The following is a 25,538-nucleotide window of genomic DNA, read 5'->3' as shown; positions in this document are numbered from 1 at the left end:
CAGGGTCAGCCTAGGTAGTTAGTAGTGGTGATGGCTCTTTCCCCCACATCATACTAAAAGGACTAGGAGATCATTTAATAAGAGGTCACCAACTGACTGGCCTAACCTCAAACCTGAGGATGTAGATTTAATACCACAATCTTGATCTTTACCATCTGGCATAAGGGTAGTGGGACTTCAGGTAACCTGGGGAAAGGACTCCAAAAGCAAGAAAATGAGAAACTGTTTGATTCTGTTTTTAACTTTTTTTTTGTCTATAAGCCTTTGCTCAGATTGTCCCCCTCAATTGAAAGGTTCTTCTCTGCCACATCTAATTCTACTTATTTAAGTATCAACTGGGCATCACTTCTCCCACCCACCCCAGTGACTTTGACCATCCCTTTGAGCTTTCATAGCATCCTGGACCTAGATGAATCTTACACTCACCACCCAGCTTTCATGACTTATTGGCATGTCTGATTTCTTTACTTAACTGCAAGTTCCAGCGGGTGGATCTGAAATCAGAACCATTATGGGGTTGTTTGGGAACCCAGAAAAGTGGCTATTGTAGAGGGAGGGCCTCAGGATCAGAAGTGGGAAGGGTGGGCCAGTGAGAAAAATTAATGCTAGGGCTTAAAGATGATGATGCTCCTACATCTGAGCAGCAAGACCCAGGGCAAGTGGGCGTGAGCAAAGACTGCACAGCTCACAGGTCAATCCTGGGGAAGGTTGGACTATAGCCTGCCAGACATACAGATGTCCTCACCTATACTCTGACAGGGCTCTCCAGACACACAGGCCCTAAGAATACAGCTTCAAAGGGCCTCATCACACGCCTCTCGAACATCCCCTTCCCCTCAGATGGAAACGGGTGCATTCTAAAATCAGCAGGCCCAAAACATCATAGCTTTTACCACTGGTTTTTAGAAGGTGGAGTTAAAAATGTTAAAATCTTGCCTTCCTAGTAGCTGGGTCACAGGAAAACAAGCATGGAAGGCCTGCACTGTGTGGGTAGACAGGGGAGGTGCTGGTATAGCCATGAGGGCAGTGAAAAGACCATGCTACCAGAAAGCAGAGTGATCCAGGGCAGGCAGGGAATTTTCTTAAGGAGGTGCATTCCCCACAAACACCAAAGAGAGGGCTCCTTTCTAAAACAAACATGGAAAGGGAAAGCTAGGGCATACCCCCTGCCTGATGCAAGCAAAGTAAGCCTATACTCCATTTTCCCCACCAGCCCATCCCCCAGGATTTGCCCATCTTGGCTTTTCTTCCCGTATCATGACCCAGTGACCTAAATGTTCACTAGCCACTCCACCTTGCCTTCATTCATTGTACCCTCAGGACCCATAACTGTAAAGCAGGATCCCATTTACTGAATTGGGATGCTCATCTTCTGAAACCACCAAAAATCCACAAAGGGGAGAAGAGTGAAAAGAGAGACAGGAGACAGAAGCCCCGACACAGGTTTTTCAGTATGCAAGTGTTTTTGACTCCATAGCCATTTGCTTAAAATGAAACATAAAGGGCAGCCATAATACACACCCAAATGCAAAAAGTAAAGGCAAACATAAAACATAAAATAAACCACACAATACCAGGAACCCCAACAAAACCAAGAAATTAAAATCCAAAACCCCTCAACTTTATATATATATATATATATATTTTTTTTTTTTCTTAAAAAGGGAGAACAACTGTTCAAAACCAACTGGGCAGTATGGTGGGAATAGGGAGCAGTCCTACAGAAGGGGGGCCAGAATTTCCCCCGGGAACAAAGAACACAATACAAAGAAAATAACCACCAATGCTCCCGCATAGGTCAGGAGCTTCCAGAGAACAGATTGTCCCATCCTCAAACTGGCTTTTTTTTTCCTTTTTTTTTTAATCTTTTTTTTTTCCATTTTCTTCTTTTGTTGTTGTTGTTTTAGCACCTGTACAATAAAACTGTACCACCTCCAACCACAGCTGGCTATGAGGCCCTTCTGCCTTTGGATGGTACAAACTCTCTACAAGGATTGTTCGGAAAAATAGCAATTGGTAGAAAAATAAGAACAAGGGTAGGAAAGACAATGCCACAGAGGGGGTGGGGTCAGGGAAGCAACCCAAGCTCCTCTTTTTCTCCCTAAACAAACCCAGCTGTGGGTTGGGGGGGTGAGGCTTGTAGGGCCATACAGTCATCCACAGGTCTCCAGGCAGGAGTAGAGCCTAGGCTGGAGACTAGTTTCCTGCCCTTGCCTAGGAAACAGCTGACACCTAGATTTCACATCTGGCAGTCAATCCCAGAGACCTCTGGAGATTCCAAAGGAGAATGAGGGAGAAGAGAAAGGGGTACTGCCTATCTGGGAAGGGGCAGAACTGGGAAGTGAAGGCTAGGGGATTAGAGGCTCAGTATCTTGAGAGGAGGAGGCTAGGATGGGGCGGGAGTGGAGGCACAAGGGAAAGATGTAAGAACTCCTTTCGTGCCCTGTAAAGGCAGCAGTGAAAAAGTGCCAGGAGGGAATACCCTCAGACCCCTTCTCTATTATCCTTTATCAGAGTAACTCATTAACCCCTTGCCCACAATCCTCCCCTCCCCATAAACACTAACCTCAAGATAGCAGGGCTGCTCAGGGGGAGGGTCAGAGAGAAAACTGGCAGGAGAGGGGGAGCACCAAAGCCTCAGGATTTACCCCCAGCCCCAGGCCAGCAGCAGCCAGCTTCATTAGTCACAAAACCATGTCCCTATCCCACCTTGCCCCCTCCACAGTGGGGGGAAGAACCACCTGGAAATAACTTTGTCAGAGCTTATCAAGAAAGAAAAAGAAAAGAGGTAAAGAAAGTCCCTCAATACAACAAGTTGTCTCAAATTGTCACAGTGATACAGACTTATCAGAAACCAATGAAACAATACAAATTAAATACTAATAAAATAAATACTATGGAAGACAGAAGAACACAGGGGAACAGAGGGGGGTACTCAGAAATTTGGGCTTTTCTCATTTCTCCACTGGACAGGCTGCAGCCACCCAGGGCCCTGGTTGGGTCTCAGTCATACACAAAAAGGCCAGTCCAAGGGACCCTGGTGCCACCTTCCCCACCACTCCCAGGACCTCTTGTCCTCAGATGTGGAGTTCAACTTTCCACCCCCACCACCAACCACAACAATGACAATGACAGGGAGATGAGAACTAATTGTAACCAAAAGAACAAAAAAAGTCCAGTCACTAATGCTGGCATTGATAAGGCGGCTTCTTGTTGGTCCATATTATTGCCTCATTCTGCAGTCTGGTGCTCGGTGGGAGAAGACATGGAAGGTGGAGGAAGGGTGAACTCAGGAGGAGAAAGAAGAAAAGGGAGGGGCTGTTTTCCTGGTCAACTGTTCCAAGACTGGAATTCCACCTCCGACCCTAGCAGCCGAAGTAGGTCTGGCTCATACCGCACCAGCTCTACAGTCTCAGAGGAGCCTGGGGGAGATCTGTTCCCCAAGCCTCCAGGCCTCTCGGCAGGGGTCAGCAGCTGACTGGAGGCCACCTGCCGGTAGAACTCAGCCTTGGGCAAGGTGACGATTTCAAAGTGCGGGAACCGGGCCTGAAAGATCCTGGAGGAAAGCTTCAGTCTCTTCAGGACATCGGAAAAGAGGAACCAGTTAGAAGGCCTGAAAAAGCAAGGACAGGCATTAGGAAGGTGACTTGAGAAGCCATGGAAGCAATGGCCAGGAGCATGGCCTTCGAAGGCTGTTTTGTGAGCACCAGAGTCTTCCATTATGACTCACTGCCAGTCTGGCTACTCCTCAACCCTATCCACAAGCTTCTTAGATGTAACTGAGGCAGATATTTTCTCCTGCCCTCCTATGTTGCCTGGTCCAGATTTCAGCTAAATGGGAAGTACTCAATCCATGACTGACTTCTCCCAACAAAGAGCAAGCAGGAGGGAACTGGGCCTACCAAAAGCTAAAACTCTTTAGCAGGCTTCCCGAGGGCTTAGCCCACACCCCTGTGACCTGGGATTTACCACCTGCCAGGCGCAGTCTTTCCCCCACTCCCGCCCCTGCCAACCCTGTCTTGTTTCCTCCTCCAGTTCTCACTCTATCATACCCTGCCTCCTGGTTCTCCAAAATCTTCCCCAGCAGAGAGGGAGCCGTGGAGAAAGGCCTAAACTGCGGGTAATCCAAAAGGCATTTCTTTCTCTGGCTCTGGAATGCATTAGACAAGTTTTTTCTCTGCAGCAGCACCAGTGTTTCTGCAGGGCCAGAGCTCACATTACAGAGAGTCTGACTTTGCTGAGCACACCCGACTGGGCAGCAGTCTGGGGACAGCTGGGAGGGGTGTTAGAGAGGCCGGTCAGGGGCCAAAAACGTCCCTGGACTAAACTGGGAAAAAATGCTGCCTCCCTGGTTTACAGGGTTTCCCTCCTCACCATTCCACTGTCCCAGTTCCAGTTTTCGCCATTTCTGGCCTGGGCTATATTGTGTCAGCCTCCTAACTGGTTTCCTTCTGTCAAAAGTCACTCTTCTGCACCCCCACCCACCCTCATTAGATCCTCTCTTACCATTAGAATTTCCTTAAAAGGAACTGACCTTCTTTTTTTCTGAGACAGAGTTTCACTATGTCACTCTCGGTAGAGTGCTGTGGCATCACAGCTCACAGCAACCTCAAACTCTTTGGCTTAAGCAATTCTCTTGCCTCAGCCTCCCAAGTAGCTGGGACTACAGGCGCCCGCCACAATGCCTGGCTATTTTTTTGTTGCAGTTTTCATTGTTGTTTAGCTGGCCCAGCCCAGGTTTGAACCCGCCAGCCTCAGTATATGAGGCTGGCACTTTGACCACTGTGCTACAGGCACCAAGCCAAGAACTGACCTACTCCCTCCCTAAATAACTGTCAATGGATTCCCAGTGCCTCAGAAAAAACTCCAAAATCTTTAGCATGATATTATACAAGACCTTCCAAACATGACCCCCTTCAACCTCTTGAGGCCAATCTTCAATCAGTAAAACACACAACACAGTATCTCCCACCCTACCAAGTGCCAGTCATAAGAGACTACCCCTGCTTTCTCAATTTTCTGAACTTGTATGTCCCACTATTACATCCTCCATCCTACCCTCCATTCGGGTCTACCTTAGATGCCCATGAAACCTTCCCCATGGTTGCATGGCACTTGGTTCACATGCTTATTACAATACTTCTAACACAGCCCATTTCAGAAAGGATGCAAAAGAAACTTAAAACTGTGGTTCAACTGGAACTTTTTTTACTTGACTCATTGAGTTTTGTACAATAATAAATCTGCTTAGAACATCTGTCTTGTTTTTTACAGATGAGCTCTTGCTCTGTTGCCTAGGCTGGAGTACAGAGGCATGAATATAGCTCACTCCAGCCTGAAACTTAAGCCAACATCCCACCCCAGTCTCTCAAGCAGCTGGGACTACATGCATGTGCAACAATGCCAGACTGATTATTTTAAGTTTTGTAGAAACAGGGTCTTACTATGTTGCCCCAGGCTGGTATCCAACTCCTGGCCTCAAGTAATACTCCTGATTTAGCCTCCTAAAGTGCTGGGAACACAGGCATGAGCCACTGTGCCTGACCCATTTTTTCTTCTATTAGAGTTAATTATATGCTATCTTTCTACTCCGCTAGCCCATGGATTCTTTGAAGGCCAGAGCTATGATCTGGTTCTTATCGAGTTTGACCTGGTACAGCTGCTTAAGGCATGTTTATGGAATCAAATGTTCTACATAGCACCTAAAACATCTGCCTAGACCTATAATCCTTACCCCTAAAAGTGCAACATTTCTTCCAAATGATGATGAACTCTGTCACTTCATACATTTAGGGAAAGGAGTATTCCAGGTTAAGAGAAAGGGACTAGAGACACCATACACTAGGATCATTACTCCTGAAGAATGGAGGGGGGAACCTCAGAACATTTACCCCCATGATCAGAATTCAGTCTTGCTTTGATAATTCAGAAGGCTCCTCTGAACCCCACAGGGCCTCAGAGTCATCATTCTACACCCCCAAATATACTTCTTAAAGAACAGATCATTTCACATTGTGCCGTAGCCCTGGGGAAGAACAGCTTTAGAACAAGTACTGGAGAATATGACATCAGGAAAACTAAGTTTGCCAGTAAGGAGCTCTGGCTGGACAACGTGCCTGTTCCCTAGCTTGCTGCGGAACATGGAGCCCTTGGTGGCCCATGTTCTGTCACACCTAAAACTACCCTGGTCCTTTTACTGCCTGGGGCCCAAGATCCTGTTTCAGAGAAGGAGGTGCTGAATACTTCGGAGGAATTAATTAACTGTGCAATACTATATCCCAGAGGCCCCGCCCTGCCCTCAGTGATCAGCTTATGCCCAGAAGAATAAGGACCAAAAGCCCTGAAACTTGACCCCCTACTAGTGTGATCATATAGGCTATTTTTATTCTTATTAGGCCATGGGGGAAGGGATGCAAAAAATTGTGGTCTAATGGTTAAGGTCATAAACAGAGGGTGTCACTTGAAGGGCTCCTAATCCACTATCTGCCCAGCTCCCTATGCTGTGCAACTTATGCTAGTTCACTTGTTTTTCAAATAGAGTCTGATATTTTAAGAAGAGTTATCAAAAAAATTACCCTTAAAATTGTTTTCAAAAGTTATTTGAAATACATGACGACACCAGTAAGAAAAAACAATTAACAGAGGCTAAGAATACAAGAGCAATTCATCCTACAAACCCGTACTTTCACAAGCCGACCTATGGAAGACCAGCATCAACCAGGGCCCTGCTGACTGTCCAACTTCCTTCTGCGTCATCAAATAAGGATTAAATTTGGTTCCTTCTAATGTTAAATCTCAGGTATATTCTAGTCTCTGAAAACTGATGATTCCTGTTATAATATATGCAGTAATCTGAGCTGAGGACAGCATTGGTGCCACCAACTCAGCAATACTATGGCTGTGAGAAGCAAGTCCGTGGATTCCTTAAGGACCCTACCAGCCCCAAAGCTATGGCAACCCCATGCCCTGGCTTTTCCAACAATCTCAATTTCAAATATTCTGTCTGGTTGTTCCTAGAAACTACAAAAAAATATTTTAGAGATTCTAATACTGTTATCAGCCCAAATATCTCCCCAGATCATCTCTCACTCCCAGGAACAGGGCAAAAAACCTCTCAAAAGTAAAATTAGACTTTGAGTTCAAGAACTGCATACAGTCAAAGTATCTAGAACAGCAGTTCTCAACCTGTGTGTCATGATCCACAGGAACTGTTATAAAGGGCCACGGTATTAGGAAGGTTGAGAACCACTGATCTAGAGCCTCTAGTTTGAACATAACTGATCTGGGCTAGAAAGGCAGGCTGGCCTTTGTGTCCTGTATTATTATCTATCTTTCCTATCCTCTAGCACTCATTTGCCAGGTCCTCACTTCCTCCTAGAGAACTCTACCTTCCTGGGGAGATCATCCAGGGGCTGCCAGGATGGTCCCTATGGATCTCTCAGACACTTACCCGCAGGACACTGACACTTGGAGGTTGTAGCAAGGGAGAAGAGGCTTGTCTGAGAGTTCGAACATGAAATCATCCTCTTCCGCATCATCTCCTTCTTGATCGGAGTTCCCAGGAGGATTATGTAGGAGGTCACAGGCAAACCCGTCTTTTTCCTCTGTAAGAAGAGCACGTAGGAAATTAGGACTTGGCTACATGCACAAAACATGAAGAAAATAAATGCTAAATCAGGGGTGTGAAAGGTGGTGCTGGGGAGATAAACAAGAAGGCCATAGGCCCCTGGTTGGGGTGAAGGTTTGCTAATCCCATGGCTCTCATCCTTGGGTGGCCACGTGAAAGTTCTAGTCCTGGAAGAATGCATTTTGTGGCCAGAGATTATTACATTCCTCCACCCTCTGCTTGGAAGGTGATGTGAAGGATGAGCTGCTCAGCTGTTGGAGATGGAAGCCTGAAGATACTATCAGCAGCCAAGAGCAAGGTAAAAACACCTCCCCTTCTCTGGCTGCAGCTTTTCCAAGCTGCCTCATTGCCTGCAGGGATCCCTGAAGTCCACTGAGGGCTCAGGCTGTTCCCTTCCCCAGCCACATGTCCGGGTGTGGCCTTCTGCATTCCATCCCAACCTTCCCCTGTTACAACTTCCCCCAAGCTTAGGGATAGGTTCTTCCCTTTCTCCTCAGCCCCTAGTACAATAGGTGAATGCTAGAAAACCACCATGGATAAAGATGTGCTATTTTTCAGGAGAAGAAAGTTGAGGTTGGAATACTAAAGTCTCAGGAGACAGCAGCTATCTCAAAACTATGTGTGCCTTGTAGGAGCAGGATAGGGGGTAAATGATAGCTGCCACATGAGGGGCTTGGCTCTGCTTGAGAATGAATAATATGAGAAGAGATGACAATGCTCATAGTGGCTTCTGGCAGGGTTAAGACAAAGCAAGAGAGGAGAAAGGAACCAGGGAAGAAAAATTTTTCTTTGAGACAGTCTTACCCTGTTACCCTGGGTAGAGTGCTGTGGTGTTATTGTAGCTCACAGCAACCTCAAACTCTTGAGTTCAAGGGATCTTCCTTTCTTAGCCTCCTGAGTAGCTGGAACTATAAGCACTAGCCATTTAGGGAAGAGAATTTAAAAAGTACACACAGGCCTGGTGCCCATACTCAGTGGTTAGGGCACCAGCCACACGCACCAGGGCTGGTGGGTTCAAACCTGGTCTGGGCCAACTCAACAATGTCAACAATTAAAAAAAAAAATAGCTGGGCATTGTGGTGGGTGCCTATAGAACCAGTTACTTGGGAGGCTGAGGTAAGAGGACCACTTGGGCCCCAGAGTTTGAGGTTGCTGTGAGCCGTGACGCCATGGCATGCTGAGGGTGACATAGTGAGACTCTATCTCAAAAAAATAAATGAATAAATAGGGTGGCGCCTGTGGCTCAGTGAGTAGGGCGCCAGCCCTATATACCAAGGGTGGTTGGTTTGAACCCAGCCTTGGCCAAAGTGCAACAAAAAAATAGCTGGGCGTTGTGGCAGGAGCCTGTAGTCCCAGCTACTCGGGAAGCTGAGGCAAGAGAGTCGCCTAAGCCCAAGAGCTGGAGGTTGCTGTGACCTGTGACTTCACAACACTCTACTGAAGGTGACAAAGTAAGACTCTGTCCCTAAAAAAAAAAAATAATAAATGAATGAATGAATGAATAAAAATAAGTAAAAATAGGGCAGTGCCTGTGGCTCAGTCAGTGGGGCTCCAGCCTAATATACCAAGGGTGGCAGGTTTGAACTCAGCCTTGGCCAAACTGCAAAAAAAAAGCTGGGCATTGTGGCAGGTGCCTGTAGTCCCAGCTACTTGGGAGGCTGAAGCAAGAGAATCGCCTAAGCCCAGGAGTTGGAGTTTGCTGTGAGCTGTGTGATGCCATGGCACTCTACCAAAGGCAATAAAGTGAGTCTCTCTCTCTCTCTCTCTCTCTCTATATATATATATATAGTAAAAATAAAAAGTACCCAGTGGCCCAGTGGCTCATGTCTATTATCCTACCACTCTGAGAGGCCAAGGAAGGAAGATTTCTCAAGCTCAGGAGTTTGAGACCAGCCTGAGTAAGATCAAGATATTGTCTTTAATAAAAAATAGAAAAATTAGTTGGGTGTGGTGGTGGGTGCCTATAGTCCCAGCTATTAGGGAGGCTGAAGTAGGACGATCACTTGAACCCAGGAGTTTGAGGTTGCTTTGAACGAGACTGAAGTCACAGCACTCTAGCCTGGGCAACAGAGTGAGACTCTGTCTCAAAAAAAATATGGTGGCCAGGGTGAGGAGCGGTAGAAGCCAACAAGAGAGGGCTTAGTCCAAATAGTGTTGCATCTCCTGGTTTAGGTAAATGACTTCTAAGTCTGGGGGGAGGATGTATTAGGGTTTGGGCTGAAAGGGTCTATAAGCTACTAACAGGTAAAGAAGGGATATCCCCACAGGGTTACTCCTATCATTGAGAACAATCAGTGAAAGCAAAGCCAAACTCCACATCTCTGTGCCACAGATAAGGGTGGAAAGAATCCCACTTAAAACTTACCTAATACAGAACTGCTATAAAAATCCCAGGATACACCAGGATCACCTTCTGCCCGGCCCTGAAGATCTGAGAGGTGATCTAATGAAAAAAGAGAAAGCAGTGAGACAAGGAGGGCAGGCAGAAGGAGTCTTGGAGCAAAGTCCACACATATGAGGCTAGGAGAATGGGTAGGTAGGAAGAACCACAAGAGTGGCCAGACATGACCAGAGAAAGGGACATTTCCTGCTCTTGGTCAGAGACTGCAAACCAGTAGCCAGGAGCCTAATCTAGCTCACTAATTGCCTGAAGTTTGGCCCAGTGTTTTAAAAAAATTTAATTCATGTCCAACATTTTGAGATTGGGCAATTTTAACTTAATAGTCCAGATTTCCAATTTTTTTTTTTTTTTTTTTTTAGAGACAGAGTCTCACTCTGTCACCCTCAGTAGAGTGCCGTGGTGTCACAGCTTACAGCAACCTCCAGTTCTTGGGCTTAGGTGATTCTCTTGCCTCAGCTTCCTACAGCTAGGACTACAGGTTCCTGCCACAATGCCCGGCTATTTTTTTTATTGTTGTTACAGTTTGGCCGGGGCCGGGTTCGAACTGGCCACCCTTGGTATATGGGGCCGGTGCACTACTCACTGAGCCATAGGCGCAGCCCCAGATTTCCAATTTTTTATGGGAAAAAAACCCCAGAATATCTGGCACACTGTGTCCAAATTCAATAGTTAGCTGGAGAGAGTGGAGACATATGTGGGCTTTAGTTCACTATTCCCCACCCAGCCTGCCTCCCTCTTTTACATGATCAACCTAAGGGCATTTAGGTTTGAGACCCCTGCTTTAAAGGGTGTAGGGCTCTGTACAAGTAAAACCTAAACCTATCCATATTAGTTCTCTGCTAGTCACAATGTTCATATATCTAATCACAATTTCTCCAATTTATAGTTAGATTAATAAACATAATTCTTTCTGTTTCACCTTTAAAAACCATGGGGGAAATGGCCAGGTTTATCCCCATAAAACCTCTTGCTTCCATTCCTAGGTACAGACTCAAAAGAACGGAAAACAGGTGTTCAAACAAAAACTTATACACAAATGTTCACTACAGAGTCTATTCACAATAGCCCAAAGGTGGAAACCATCCAAATGCCCATCAACTGATGAAATTTCTGGTGGAAATATTAAATAGTTCCACTGCTGGCAAAAGAATTTAGTGATTCCTCAAAAGTGTAAACATAGGCTCGGCGCTTGTAGCTCAACAGCTAGGGCACCAGCCACATACACCAAATCTGGTGGGTTCAAACGTGGCCCTGGGGCCTGCCAAATAACAATGATAACTACAATAAAAAAATGGCAGGGCTTTGTGGCAGATGCCTATAGTCCCAGATACTTGGGAAGCTGAGGCAAGAGAATCTCTTAAGCCCAAGAGTTTGAGGTTGTTGTGAGCTGTGATGCCATGGCACTCTACTGAGGGTGACACAGTGAGACTCTGTCTCAAAAAAAAAAAGAGGTAAACACAGAATTACCATATGACCCAGCACTTCCACTCCTAAGTACATACACAAAAGAACTGAAAATAGATACTCAGACAAGTACATGTGCATGCATGTTCACAGATTCTCTATTTATGATAGCCAAAAGCTAAACAAGCCCAGGTGTTCATCAATGGATAAGTGGATGAACAAATTGGGTATATCCACCCAGTGAAATATTATTCAGCCTTATAAAGGAAAGAAAATTCTGACAGTAGTGATGGAGAGAGAGGGATGGAGAATAACTGGTAAGAGAGACATGGTTTCCTTCCAAAATGACCAAAAATAATCTGAAACTAGATAGTGGTGATGGCTGTACAACATTGTGAATGCACTTATTCTCACTCAATTGTGCACTTTAAAATGGTAAATGTAGTAAATTTTGTGTTATGTATACTTGACTACAATACAATGGTTTAAACCCTAAAGACAGATGTCAGCCCCCCCCCCCACTTACCCTCCTTGTTTCCTAACTAGGCATTATCTAGTGCAACTGTTTCACTTCTCAGTCTCACCTGGACCAAAAACAGGTCCACTGGCTTTCATGAAAAATTTAATTGTGTCATCTGTGGGCACATGGCCAGTGGTTGCCAATATGCCACCTAGTATAACTGGCAAACTTAGTTGTATATGCCACCAGCCCTCAATTGACACCTGGGTAACCAGAAGAAGAGTCCAAAGGGCACAGGTGGGGTGAGGATACCCTCTGAAAAGCAAATCCCAGGAGGAAGTGGGTGGCCACTCTTAAAGGAACAGAGCTAGTTTTCCCCAACGTAAAGCACCCCCGTGACCCAAATCCCTCTGGGATCATCCTGTCAGTAAGAATGCCTATTAGCTGTTTTGAGCTATTATAAATCCTCATTTTTTAGCAACCTTCCAGGAAATGAAGAGTTCCCAGTAGCATAAAGCAATCAGTAAGAAGCTTTCCAAGTAATGACCGAGCGGAGTGGGAAACCTTTCGTCATACACATTAGGTCTTCTGTGCGTTCTGTGAAAAGACTGAGGTTCTGTGGCTGGCTCATGTGTTATTCTGTACCCTGTGTCACTTGAGAGATGGAAATAGTTTCTTCCAGAAGCATTTGTTAGGTAGGTGTCTATTGTGCTTAACCCTGTGCTAGGTGTCATGGGAGATAATTGGCTGTCTTCTTCACCATCATCTCCCATGTTCCTAAAGTCCAGTGCCTGGCACATAGTAGGAGCTTAATAAATATATGGAGAGGGGTGGAGGCAGGAATAAATTACCACAAAGTGAGACTATAAAATGCTTGTTTTACCAGCACACTGAAACATATGCTTTCAAATGACTACTGCCCTCCTCTCCCCAATAAGAGGATTCCAACAGAGCAGCCCTGGATCACCACATGCCCGGGGCTCCTCTCTAGGAACTGCCTTCAGAGCCTCTAACACATTCCTCTAATTCTCTTTGCTAACTGCAAATTTTTTCCATTTGCAGGTGAATTTGCCTTTTTGAGATAGCCAAAAGTTAACTGGCATGAACAAAGAAGCTAAAGTTGGAACAGGCACATGAGTGGCACATAAGAGGAGCTCCAAGATTTGCTTGATGGTGGCAGCTTTGATTCACATTTCCTCATAAATGTTCACATACAATCAGGGTGAAGAGTGACCTTCCTTTTCATTGATCCTCCCTCTTCCCTACCTTCAGCCACAACTTTCAGTCCTTTACTCTCATCCTTTCCTTGAAAAAGTACCCTGGGCCCAGCAATTTACTCCTAGGTATAAACATATACACCAAAGAAGTAAAAATGGATACTCAAACAAGTACATGTACATGCAGCTCTATTGATAATAGTCAAGTAGGTGAACACAGCTCAAATGTCCATCAATGGATGAATGGGTTAACAAAATGATATATATATGCATATTATAGAATATTATTCAGCAATAAAAAGGACTGAAATACTGAAATATGCTAACACATTGATGTGGACTACATGAAAAAAGCCAGACACAAAAGGCCCCCTAGCATATGATTCCATTTATATGAAATGTCTAGAAGAGATAAATCCATAAAGACAGAGTAATTAGTGTTTGCTGGGGTAGGAAGGAAGGGGGAATAGGAAGTAACTGTTTAATGGGTATGGAGCTTCATTTTAGTCTGATGAAAATGTTTTGGAACTAAAGAGAGGTCGTGCTTGCACAAGGTAGTGAATATACTAAATGCCACTGAATTGTTCACTTTTAAATGCTTAATTTTAGATTGCATTAATTTTGTCTCTAGAATTTTTTTTTTTGGCTGGGGCTGGGCTTGAACCCGCCACACCTGGTACACCCTGTATATGGGGCCAGTGCCGGACTCCTTGAGCCAGAGGCACCGCCCTCTCAAGAACTTTTTAAAAAGTGCCCTCAGGGATTCATTGTAAGAATAGAGCCTCTCAACTCAATGTGAGTGGCCACCCCAACGGAATCAATTTCTCTCTTTTCCAGGGTCCCATCACATCCCACCCCATGGCCTCCAACTAAGTCAAACAGCTGAGGGACATGAAAGGAGAGAAAAAAAAGTGGCCTTAAAAAAGGGGTCACATGGCAGGGGTCTCGGGCAGGAAAAACAAAAACCTGTGATTCAGTGACCTCAAGTGGTAAATGGCTAACCCTTTCATCAGTGGAAGGCAGAGCAGTCCTGATACTTCCTCTGATACCCCCAACCAAACTGCACCAACTTCCCCTACCCCTACATTCTTTCTGAGAGGAAAAACGAGTCTGTTTTCCTTCAGCTAGCTTGGTTATTGCTCTTTTCTTCAAAGGGTCAAAGGTAAATGAGTCATATGCCTGCCTACAATCTTGCCCAAGGGGGTGGCTCTTTAGAGGGCTTTCTAGCATTTGGACAGCTTGGGGAGCTAAGGCTGAGCATGAGGTAGAAAGGATTTACTCTCTGGCACACAGCCAGAGAGCTTCTACACACAGCACAGCACCCAAAATCTAATAGGTGTTCAATAAATAGATGAGCAAATAAATGAATGAAGGAGTCCCACTCCCTCCTTCACAATCTCAGCAGAAATGGGCCTTTAGCCAACCCAACATAAGAAAATTTACGTTTGCAGCCCAGATGAATTATTAGCATCTTCTACTTTACAATAGGATTCACTATAGGATACCCATAAATAGATACATGTCCTTGTGTACTTAGAAAATGATTTGATTTCCCAACAACTCTTACAGAACAGGAACCCTGTACAAAGCCTAGGAGCTTCTACACGAGGCACAACCCTGATGCTCTTGCTCACCTTTTCCTCTTATAGAAAATAGAGTCCCCTGTACCCTACAGGGATTCACCTTCATTTTCTGCCCAGTGGGACCTCCACTAGGGGTGGATGAAGACAATTAATCTACAGAGAGTCTGGTCTGGCAAATGTTTGGGGATGAAAAGCAAAAAGCTTTTTAAATACCTCAACCGGACAAGCAAGTCAAAAAAACCTCCAGAATTCCACGTAAATGTATCCAGGCCCAGGGCTTGAGATGCGGAATGGGGAAGGGCAAAACTTCCCTAAACTCTGACTTCCAACCTCCATTGCACCCTTCGGCCACTATTCAACTGTACTCAGAGGTTTGGGGGATGGGTGGTGGTGCACAGGTAGGAGAAAAGAGACAAGGATTCAGTTCAAGGCATCAAAACAGCCCCGACCATGACAGCACATTATGAGTATACTAAATGCCACTGAATTGTTCGCTTTAGAACAGTTATGTTAGGTAAATTTCACTTCAATTAAAAATAAAATAAAATAAAATAACTTCTAAGTACCGTCCTCTCACTCCCAACCCAGCAGCCTTTGGGCCCAAGTTCCCCCTTTGGAGGCACCTACTGAATCCTATCAGTTCCTACCTCTCTGGGGTGTCAGGCCAAGCTCCTAGAACTTTCCCTAACAGCCATACAGAGCCCTGCCTTTGCATGGAAAAGAGGTGGCCCAGTTTGTAACACTCCATTGGCTCCCAAACCCCATTATTAAGCCAGCTCCATGTCCAAAAATTAAGCAACGGTGTCAAGATCTGAATGAGAATTCTCAGCCTAGACAAGCCAGAAAATGCTGTGAGCTAAGAAAAGCCTTCTCTGGATTCTACAACATAGAATGGCATTCAAGTTAGTTTAAGGAGGTGTCAAAAGGCTAACTAGTAGCTAGGATAAATTGACTAAAAGAAGATGAGAGAAAAACATGTTTATTTCTCATTTTTAATGACTTAAAATGGTTTCAACATTCAGACTCCTCTGGGGTTTTAGAGAAGGGGTTGGAGAAACAAGTTTAAGGTGGTCAGAGAGAGCCTCCAAGACCCTCAGAAGGCAGGTTCTAGCCTAAAGAGGCCTCTGGTGTAAGCAAGCTTATTAAAGGCAGAGCTTCATGTGGTGCCTTTATCATATGGAAATGCTCTGGATGTTTATGCCAGACCTTCCTGGGCACCCAGTGAAGTCTGAACAACATGCATATGTGTCTAGAAAGACATTGTATGTGTGCACAGTATATAGGACCTACTTCATACCTAGCTGTGAAATGGGTCCCTGTGGGCTCCCAGACCTTGAAGAAGATGCAGACACTCACAGATAGAGGATGACACACAAAGGGTGGCTTGCTCCAAGCCCTGTACCCCAGTGATGGCTCAGCTAAAGGGAAGCAGTCATCACTGGTACAGGACGAAAAACTGAATGAACATCCCAAAGCTACTCTGCCCCTCAAAGACAGGGGGTTGGGCACCCAGAATTGTAAGGAGGGAAGACAGAAAAGGCAACTCTCCTTGCTCCTACCAGGGAGAGGCTGGGTCAAGGCAGTGTGGGATTGAGGCTTATACTCCAGGGTTTAGTCAGCTAGACTGAGACCTGAGTGGAGGCTGGCTGAGCAGGAGTCCAGATCTCCCTTGGCAGCCTCCTGTCACCCTCTCTGAGTCCCTCCCTAGTCTTCCTTCCATGAGGACCTTTAGTTCAAGTCCTTTTGTTTCTTCTTCCATCATCAGTTCAGTTGACCTTTGTTCAGTAAACAAATGAGCTCCTAGTTGGTAGCCCAAAAGTGTACCTCCAGAGAGGTAAGAGTTTAGGACTAACTAGGGCCAAAACCCAGGTGAAAGGAAGATGTACTCATAGGCAAATCCTTGGTCCTGTTTGCTCCTGGTCTAAGAGGGGTTCTACCACAAACACCGATGCCTCTGAAGAGGTGCAGAGATATAAGTCCCAGCTGCCCAGTTGTTCAGGCAGTCTGAAGAAGTAACTGCTAGAGCAAGGGTCAAGCCGTAATGTTATAAGAGGCAGGGTTCCTTTATTCAGAGGTCAAGGCTGAGGAGATTACTACTAAGCATACCCAAACTGGACTCACCTCCTCCTTTGCCCAACTCCATAGAGTTGTCTGACTGCAGTCAAACAGCTGCTGTCCACTAATGAGAAAATAAATGAGAGTTGGCTTCTGGCCCTTGCCATAGGCTTCAACATTATACACTTTTCAGAAGGGGCAGGTGAAGGAAGAAAAGAAAGACATGGAAAGAAGGGAGATGCTGGGATGCAGAGGGAACACTATAGTTTCCACAGGCAAAAATTGTGAGGGATAAAGCTTTAGGAAGGGTCCCAGGGATTCTACTTTGATCACCAACAAAGAGAAATTGAAAAAACAAAAGCAAAATTCTAAGTGTCACTGCTTTGCAACTGACATTCCATTCAAAGCTCACTGGTCAACAAATATTGCCCCCAACTAGGTCTACTAGTGGGGCTGCTGTTCCACAAAGAGGCCTACTCGAGATACCTAGCTGTGAAGTGGGTCCCTGTGGGCCCCCAGACCTTAAAAAGGATGAAGGCACTCACGGGTAGGGGATGAGAGGAAGTAGCCCTGTGGGCTTTTGAAGTGGAAAGAGATTTCTGAGACATTGGAAGGAGAGCCTGTGAAGAAGGCAGATGCCCCTCGTGGGAGCTGTTTGAGATGGAGGGAAATGAGGAGGACATCCTCATGAGTTCAGGAATCAGAGGCCAGCCCTAAGGATGATAGTGTCAAGTCTGAGCTGTGCTTACCACTGAGAAAGCGCTTCATGGTGTCACTGCTGGCCAACTTCATCGCCGTCTGGCCTGAGTAGGTAGCCAGTGTGGGGTCAGCCCCATAGGACAGCAGAAGCCAAATGGTCTCCAAGTTGTCATTCACCACTGCATCATGAACTGGTCTGTGGAGGAAAGACAAAGTTGAGGACAACAGGACCCAAGTGGGAACAGGGGCGTCTAGGCTTTAGGCTGCTACATCAAGGGAAAGAACTAAGATGACTCCAGAATAACTCCAGTGCAATAGGGGTTAAGGCTATGGCAGGAGTGCCACTTCTGGCCTGTAGTCCCCACTATCATCTCCCCATCTCCTCCCTCCCATTACTCTCACTCCTGTGTTCTCCCCTTGTCTTGGAACATTCTCCAGGACATAGTGTTACTCTACTGGTGGTTCTGGAATTGGGCAAATAATGGGTCACTGACATAGGACAAAGTTAAAACAGCTGGGGGTAAGAAGTAAGGGACCCAAGTGACTACCCAAGAGGAGGATGAGCAGAGTATAGTGCCTCCTATTTGGTCTGCAGCTCCTATCTCTACTTTGCCCAGGAAGTAGGCCCCGTGGTACAGCAGAAGAGAATGGGTACAATTTCTTTAAGACACAACAGGTATATCTTTAAAAAAGTGTCTACAGATCAAATTTTATTTTTTTTATGCAGTTTTTTGACCGGGGCTGGGTTTGAACCCGCCACCTCTGGCATATGGGGGCCAGCACCCTACTCCTTGAGCCACAGGTGCCGCCCGAGATCAAATTTTAAAAATCAAACTTGGAATGTTACCCTCAGGTCAGTCTCCTAGTTCCTAAAGCCTTAGATTCTGCCTGAGACAAGTGCCCCACCAAGCTGAGTGGTCTTCCCAGTGACAACTGCATGTGTAGGATGATCATACAGCCTTCCTCCTCTTAATAACCAATGAGGACTGGCCATCCAGGAGCTCATTGGCCCCTGCCCTAAACTGGTTCCCTGTTCAGTCTATAGAGGTCTTTCTAAAATGCCTAAGAGTCCTCTCTGCAACTCGCAGCCTGGCCTGGGAAAGGAGCAGCCTTCTTGCCTTGTGCCATCCTGTGCACTGCAGTTCACATTGGCCCCATGCTCCAGCAGGATGTTCAGGATGTCAGTCCAACCCCGGGAGCAGGCCTCATGCAGTGCTGTGTAGCCAGCATTGTCCCGGTGATTCACATCTTCACTGTCTTTCTGGAGGCAGTAGAGAACAACATCCTGTGGGGACAGGGACAGCTCCATGAGCAAAGAGAGAACTAATTCCTGAACTCATCCCCGAGAAACTTGAAGACCCCAGGTATTGTCTAAGAATTCTCAAAGAGTCTGTCCTTTATATGGGTAACAAGTCTCAAGATCTTTCCTTAATAAAGTTAGTCCTTAGCTGCTATCACCAGGGCCCTGGCTCTGGGCTGTTTCTTTGGCAGTAGGGAAACACTTCTTATGGCCAAGAACACTTGTGTGGATGGTGGCTGTTGGGGTGAGGTCCTCAGGGAGGCCTACTCGCCCACTAGAGCTCTAGTGCTCAGACCGTGACTCCCTGAGCTTGGCAAGCCAGCCTCAGATTGGGGAAACAAGCATGAACAAGGAAGAAAGCGCTGTCTTAAGGACTCCCTGCATTTTGGTCTCAGTAGGACCAATGTTCATATCAGGGTCATCAGTTCCAGCCCTCCCCTCAAATAAGGATCATCTGAGTATAATCCAGTTGCCATTCATGCACACTTTAGAGACTGACTTACTTGGGCTGAGATGACAGGACCAGAGGGTGGAACTCCAGGGTCCTGAAGAACCTTAGCTAGAATGAGATGAAGCTGGTGGAAAAGCTGAGGGGGGAGGGAGAGGCTGGCAGCGTCACTGGCTGCTTGGCTTTCTGAACCAGACCCCACCAAGGCACTATCACCAGCCCTCTCTCCAGGACACTCAAGAGATAGGCTGTTCCACGCTGTTCTGCCTGAGAGCTCACAGGCTGGCTGGTCTTGAGAGTGCCTGTGGTGGGGGTTCTGCCACCTGTATACAGAAACTATCAGGCTGCCTTTACCTGAGAGAAAGTGTGAGGCTTCCTGCCTTCCACACCAGTGCAGATGTTCATCTCTTCCACAAAGCCTCAAAGGGCTTCTCCTGCCCTCCTGACAGGCTGCCCTGCACTCGAGCCCTGTCCTCTTTGCTTCTCCGATGGTTTCCTGTTTGCTGGTGTTGCCCAGGGTATAAGACAATTAACCTTTTTTTTTTTTTTTTTTTTTGAGACAGAGCCTCAAGCTGTCCCCCTGGGTAGAGTGCCGTGGCATTACAGCTCACAGCAACCTCCAACTCCTGGGCTCAAGTGAGTCTCCTGCCTCCGCCTCCCAAGTAGCTGGGACCACAGGCGCCCGCCACAGCGCCCGGCTATTTTTTGGTTGCAGCCGTCATTGCTGTTTGGCGGGTCCAGGCTGGGGATTCGAACCCGCCACCTTAGGTGTACGTGGCTGGCGCCTTAGCCGGTTGAGCTATAGGCGCCGAGCCGACAATTAACCTTGATGGCAAGGATTGGTCTTCATTTCTGCTTCAGGTCTCCCTTGGCAGCTACCCAGGCACCCACACTGGGTGCTCAGAAAAGATGGGTGGCTTGACAGTGAGACACTGTAACATCTGCTCTCCTGGGCTGACCAGGCTGGCTGGGAGCACGACTGGCTTGAAATGAGTTGGGTATAGAGATAGAAAGCCTTAAAACAAAAAGCACACTCTATAACTAACCAGCAACTCCACTGGTGGGACCAAACCCCATGGAAATAATCAGTGTTAAGGGCAAAGACACATATTCAACAAAAAATGAAGAATGACTAAAATGTGCAACAACATAACTTAATATAAATGACTCGGTCTTCCACCCCTACTGTCGCACTTGGGAATCAAAATCCTTAGTTTGAAATCAGACTCATGTTTTATGTAGGAGTTGAGTGATCTTGGACATACCATTTAACACTGCTAAGCCTCTATTTTCTCATCCATAAAATGGGGATAACAAATCATACATCTACAGGCTTATTATGAAGATTAAATATATTAAGTAATCAGAGCTCTTAATACAACAGAAGAGCTGCTCAAGAGGCCAGCTTCCTTTCCTGCCTTCTTTCCAATCTATAGGGAAGTACCGTGTTTCTCCGAAAATAAGGCCTACCCAAAAAATAAGCCCTAGCAGGATTTCTATGCATTTGTTAAATATAAGCCCTACCCGATAATAAGACCTAGTGATGGGCGTGGCTATGCTGATCTGCACCATGCATTTCAGGGCGGTAAGGAAGACTGGAATACCTTTTATCTGCCACAGATCCTTTCTCTGAGCCGTTGGCACTTGCGCAGGTGGGCGTGTGGTAACCGTGGTTGCAGGTGTCCTATTGCGCACATGCGAACGGCTAGGGGAAAGGAGTTCATGCATCACTAGTGCTAGCCCCACCAGCAAGGTCGGCTCCCCTGTCAGGTTCCAGAATAAGATGACTTAACTGTATTTGAATAAATGTAGATTGTTGTATTATACTTAATAAAAATAAGACATCCCCTGAAAATAAACCCTAGCGTGTCTTCTTGAGAAAAAATAAATATAAGACAATGTCTTATTTTCGGGGAAACACGGTAGTATAAGGTAGGGTTAGCTCAGCCTTAAACATACTCCTGACCTCTCTCCCGGAAGCTGACATGAGAGGAAGCCAGAGGAGGAAACCTACCACTTAGGGAAATTCAAGACAATATAAACATTCAAAAATCCCACTCCTGGTCCATGAATGTACTACACAATACTGTGTTTCCATTTCAATTGTGTTCATCCCAAAGTGAGCTTGCCTTCCCACACACTGAGATCAGAAGGGTGAGGGTCAAGGAGCCCCAGGGGTAATCTTGGCAGTAGAAGGCCAGCCTGGACTCAAGCCCCAGAAGGTCCCATGCGGAGAAACTTCCCCACAGATGCTCAGTCCAATGGCACCCTGCACCCTGGGAGCTCCCTTACCTTATATCCAAGACGTGCGGCCCTCTGCAAGAGGGTCTCACCAGCATTTTTGTTTACTATGAGCCGACGTGCCTCCGGGGGAATCTGCCTAGCTGTAGGTGATTCTGAGGCCTCCTCTGGGCCAGCACTTCGGGACTTAGAGGGTGTACATGGTTCTGTAGCTTTTGTTGGGGTGAGAGATTTGGGAGATCGTGTCTTCTGCTGGCTCCAACGACTTTTGCCCTGGAGAGCAGAGATGCAGTCCTAGATTAGATCCAATAACATATCCCACCCATCATGGCCATTCCACTCAGCTGCCAAGGCCAGCTCATTTCATCTGTGTCCATGCTGTGTTTTGCTTACAGCACCCTAAATGATCCAGACCACCATCAGGTTTTAAAGCTAGAGGCTGGGTAGTCAATTAGCCACATGAAGTATTTCTAGGACCAGCATAGGCTTCCCTGCATTTCTACTCACTGGGGAGACATAAAGAGGCTCAAATCCTCAAGTCCACAGACCAAGGAACCATGAAAGGACTGGGAATCAGAGATTGAGGAGGTATCTCAGCTTCTCTCAAGCACTCTGCACATCTTCTTTACCAACCTCAAAATCTCCATTTATTGAGGTGTTTACAAGTCCTATGTATAAATAATTATGCTGAAGTGAACTCTGAAGAGTAAAGAGAAGTGCAGACAGGTATCTTTGACTAAAGAGTCATAGCTGCTAAACTTCTAGCTTCACTCTTATTGCAAATACCTTCCTTCCCCCACAGCCAACCCTCACAGGCTTTTATCTTTTACTACACCATGACCTAGATCATACTCAGGCCCACTTGGGGTGGTGGGATTAGCTCATGCTTGAGAATCAGACAGGCTGGACTTTGAATTTGGCCTCTGCCATCCACTAGCTACAAGACCTGGGGCAAAGGCCAACCTCATGGAGCCTCAATTTCTCATTTGCAGGGTCTTTGAGATAATGAACTATAAGGCAGTTGCTCACAAAACATGAAGAGAATCAGACCCATGTGAGTGATTCCTGTGTGTCTCCCCGCCCCATTTTGAACTGGAATATCTATAAAGGGTTCCTATGCCTGTCCTACTGTGGTATATGGGTCTGTGAGGGCAGGTAACTTGTCTTTAGTTCAGGGGTCTTCAGACCAGGAGGAACTGTGCTTGAGGAGCTATATTCAAGAACCCAATCAAAGGAGGCTCATGTGTACTTAGATCTAAGTTAGATGATGAGATTCTCAACTGTGAGCTGATGCCATAATTGGATGAGACTTTGGGGGAGCTTTCAGAAGGGGGATATACTTTGTGTGTGAGAAGAACATGAGTCACTGGGGGGCTGAGGGAAGCCTGGGGTAGCAAGCCTCCAAGATGGCCCCTGGCAATCCCCATCCCCTGACATTCACCGTCTTATGTACCCCCTCCTGTGTTGCAAAGGGATCACCTGTGCAACTAACAGGAGATTGTAAAAATGACGGTGTCCTAAAAGACACTGTGGCTTCTGCCTTGCTCTCTTTCTGGATCACTCACAGTAGGGAAAGCCAGTTGCTGTGTCCTGAGGACACTCAAGCAGCCCTTTGGAAAAATCTATATGGCAAGGAAAGGCAGGCTCCTATCAACAACCAGCATTAACTTGCCAGCCATGTGAGCATATACCCTAGAAGCAGATCCTCCAGTTCCAGTCAAGCCTTCAGATGAATGCCGCCCTGGATGACACCTCAATTTCAATCTCATGAGACACCCCAAGCCAGGCCCGGCTAAGATGCTCCTGAACTCTTGACCCCCAGAAACTGTGAGACAATACATGTTTATTGTTGTATAAAGCTGTTACGTTTTAGAGTAATTTATTACACCACAAAGATAACTAATACATCCTAGTTATCCAAATCCCTCAGAGCACTAAGGTCTCACTTCAGTCCTATGTTGTCTACAATATTCTACAACTCTCTGGTCCCCCTACCCTCTTTTTCCGCATATCCAGAACCTAGTTTGAATCACATAATCTGATGCCTAATGCCTCACTTTCTTCCTTCCTTCCAGTGCTTCACAGGAAAGTCTTGCCTCTCCTGCTAGGCTTTAAGCTCCTTGAGGGCAGGATTTATACTGTTATCTTTTTTTTTCTGTTCCTTAAAGCATTTAACTCCGGGTCGGGCACATTATTACAACAAAATATTTGTAGACTTGGTTTAAGCCAGCTATACACAGAGCCCTGGGCAGCCAGAAAAGTTGCCTAGAAAGACAAAGTCAGGAAAATAACAGTAGCAGAGGGAAATGAGGGCTCAGGGCCTTTGTTTCCTCTGGTAAACCCCAAGACAATAAGAAGCCACAATGACTCCCCATCCTGAAAGGGCAGAGAAGTACACTCTCTGGCAGGAAGGTACCAGCTATGAGGGTGTAACACCGCTTTATTGCCAGGAGGATAGAGTATACAATGACAGGACTGGAGGATGTTGGGTTAAGTACCCAGGGTTTTGCTAAAGCCAACCCAGGAACCAAAGGGTGCCTCTCCTTCTGGGGGCCAGAGCTGCCACAAGGCAGTGAAGCAGGCTGCCTGAGAGAGAGAAGAACAAGAACTGGGGGACTCCTCTTCTCTCCCTTCCCTCTGGTTCTGGGCCCCTGTGGGAAGAAACCCTTGGCTAATGCCCTGTTTTAGTGTTGCAGGAGCATCCCCCACCCTCCTCACCCCTTGCTTCCCACTACAAAGCCCTGTGCCAAGGGGGCAACTGGAGCAGGTGGTAGTGACTTGGACAGAAAGAAAGATGGGAGGGATAAAGGGAGGCCCTGGGGAGGGAAAAAAACCTCTCCAGGAGAACATTTCAGCAGATACACTGCCAGACAGAATAACAAGACAGAAGCAGTAGCGTGTGCTGCTGAATGTCAGGTGGCAGGATACCTCTGTGTGGGATGGAGCCATCCATTTGAGTGCCTGGGTAGTGGGGAGAGTGGGAGACCAGGAGTCTAAGATATTCACCTTTTTTTTTTTTTTTTTTGATACAGTCTCACTTTGTTGCCCTCGGTAGACTGCCGTGGCATCACAACTCACAGAAACCTCATACTCTTAGGCTCAAGTGATTCTCTTGCCTCAGCCTCCCGAATAGCTGGGACTACAGGCACCTGCCACAATGTCCAGCGATTTTTAGAGACAAGGTCTCACTCTGGCTTGGGCTGGTCTCGAACTCCTAAACTCAGGTAATCCACCTGCCTTGGCCTCCCAGAGTGCTAGAATTACAGGTGTGAGCTACAGAGCCACCATGCCCAGCTGGGATACCCACCTTTTTGCCAGAGCTACTTGAGGTAGCAGTTTTTCTGTTCAAATGCCCTCCTCCCCCAGTGTCTCCCAGATATAAACAGAAGCCACCCATTCAGAGGCTGGGATGCATATGGAATGAGCCAGGGCTCCAAAGGCAGACAGGCCTGCTTCATATCCCAACTCTGTTACTCATGACAACTGAGTAACCTTACCTTCTAGAGCCTCCATTTCTTCACCATAGTGAGGTGCTTCTTTGTGAATTAGGAGTAATAATGTGGATGAAGCACTTAGCACAAACCAGAGTTCCCTACTTTCTCCAGGACCTCTGTCCTTCTCTCACACCAGGGGTCAGAGGGAATGGACACTGCTACCTTGCCACATCATGCCTCTGTTTCCTCTTTCCTGCCTCTGCCTGAAGCACAATGATGCACACCAATTCTTGGAGAGCACTTCAAAGTTATCAAATCTTATCATAGACACTGTCTTCTTTGTTCCCCCAAGCACCCTTGTGATATTCAGAGGGTATGGTGCATCACTTTCATTTTTAAAGAGGAGAAAATAAGCCTGAGTACTCGGTCTGAGCTGGAATAAGGTTCTCGGAAGAGAAGAGGAAAGGAAGGAACACAAACAACTGGGTCTCCCAACAGTGCTGTTCAGGGACTCCTGCTCTGGAGCTGGAGAGATCCATAGGAATCACAACCACCAGCTCGGCGTCTGTGGCTCAAGCAGCTAAGGCACCAGCCACATACACCTGAGTTGGCGGGTTCGAATCCAGCCTGGGCGCACCAAACAACAATAATGGCTGCAACCAAAAAAAA

The 25,538-nt window shown here is 46.5% G+C and overlaps 1 protein-coding gene across 1 annotated transcript in view; it reads right to left on the bottom strand.

Annotated features, from left to right (window-relative positions):
• Window positions 1-2,751: 2,751 nt before the first annotated feature.
• BCORL1 (BCL6 corepressor like 1) overlaps window positions 2,752-25,538 on the bottom strand; it is a 70,697-nt gene continuing 47,910 nt past the window's right edge. The window contains exons 10-15 of the mRNA XM_012809646.2: window positions 21,487-21,708; window positions 18,565-18,731; window positions 17,497-17,642; window positions 9,993-10,070; window positions 7,451-7,604; window positions 2,752-3,613 (exon numbers count right to left, since the gene is read on the bottom strand). Of these exons, the coding sequence (XP_012665100.1) occupies window positions 3,331-3,613; window positions 7,451-7,604; window positions 9,993-10,070; window positions 17,497-17,642; window positions 18,565-18,731; window positions 21,487-21,708 (1,050 nt within the window). The 3' untranslated portion in view covers window positions 2,752-3,330. The remainder of the gene's footprint in view (window positions 3,614-7,450; window positions 7,605-9,992; window positions 10,071-17,496; window positions 17,643-18,564; window positions 18,732-21,486; window positions 21,709-25,538) is intronic.

Source organism: Otolemur garnettii, unplaced genomic scaffold (genome assembly GCF_000181295.1).
Source record: "Otolemur garnettii isolate 467f Iridium unplaced genomic scaffold, OtoGar3 scaffold00109, whole genome shotgun sequence".
Classification (NCBI taxonomy): domain Eukaryota; kingdom Metazoa; phylum Chordata; class Mammalia; order Primates; family Galagidae; genus Otolemur; species Otolemur garnettii.
This window is presented reverse-complemented; position numbering and strand designations above follow the sequence as displayed.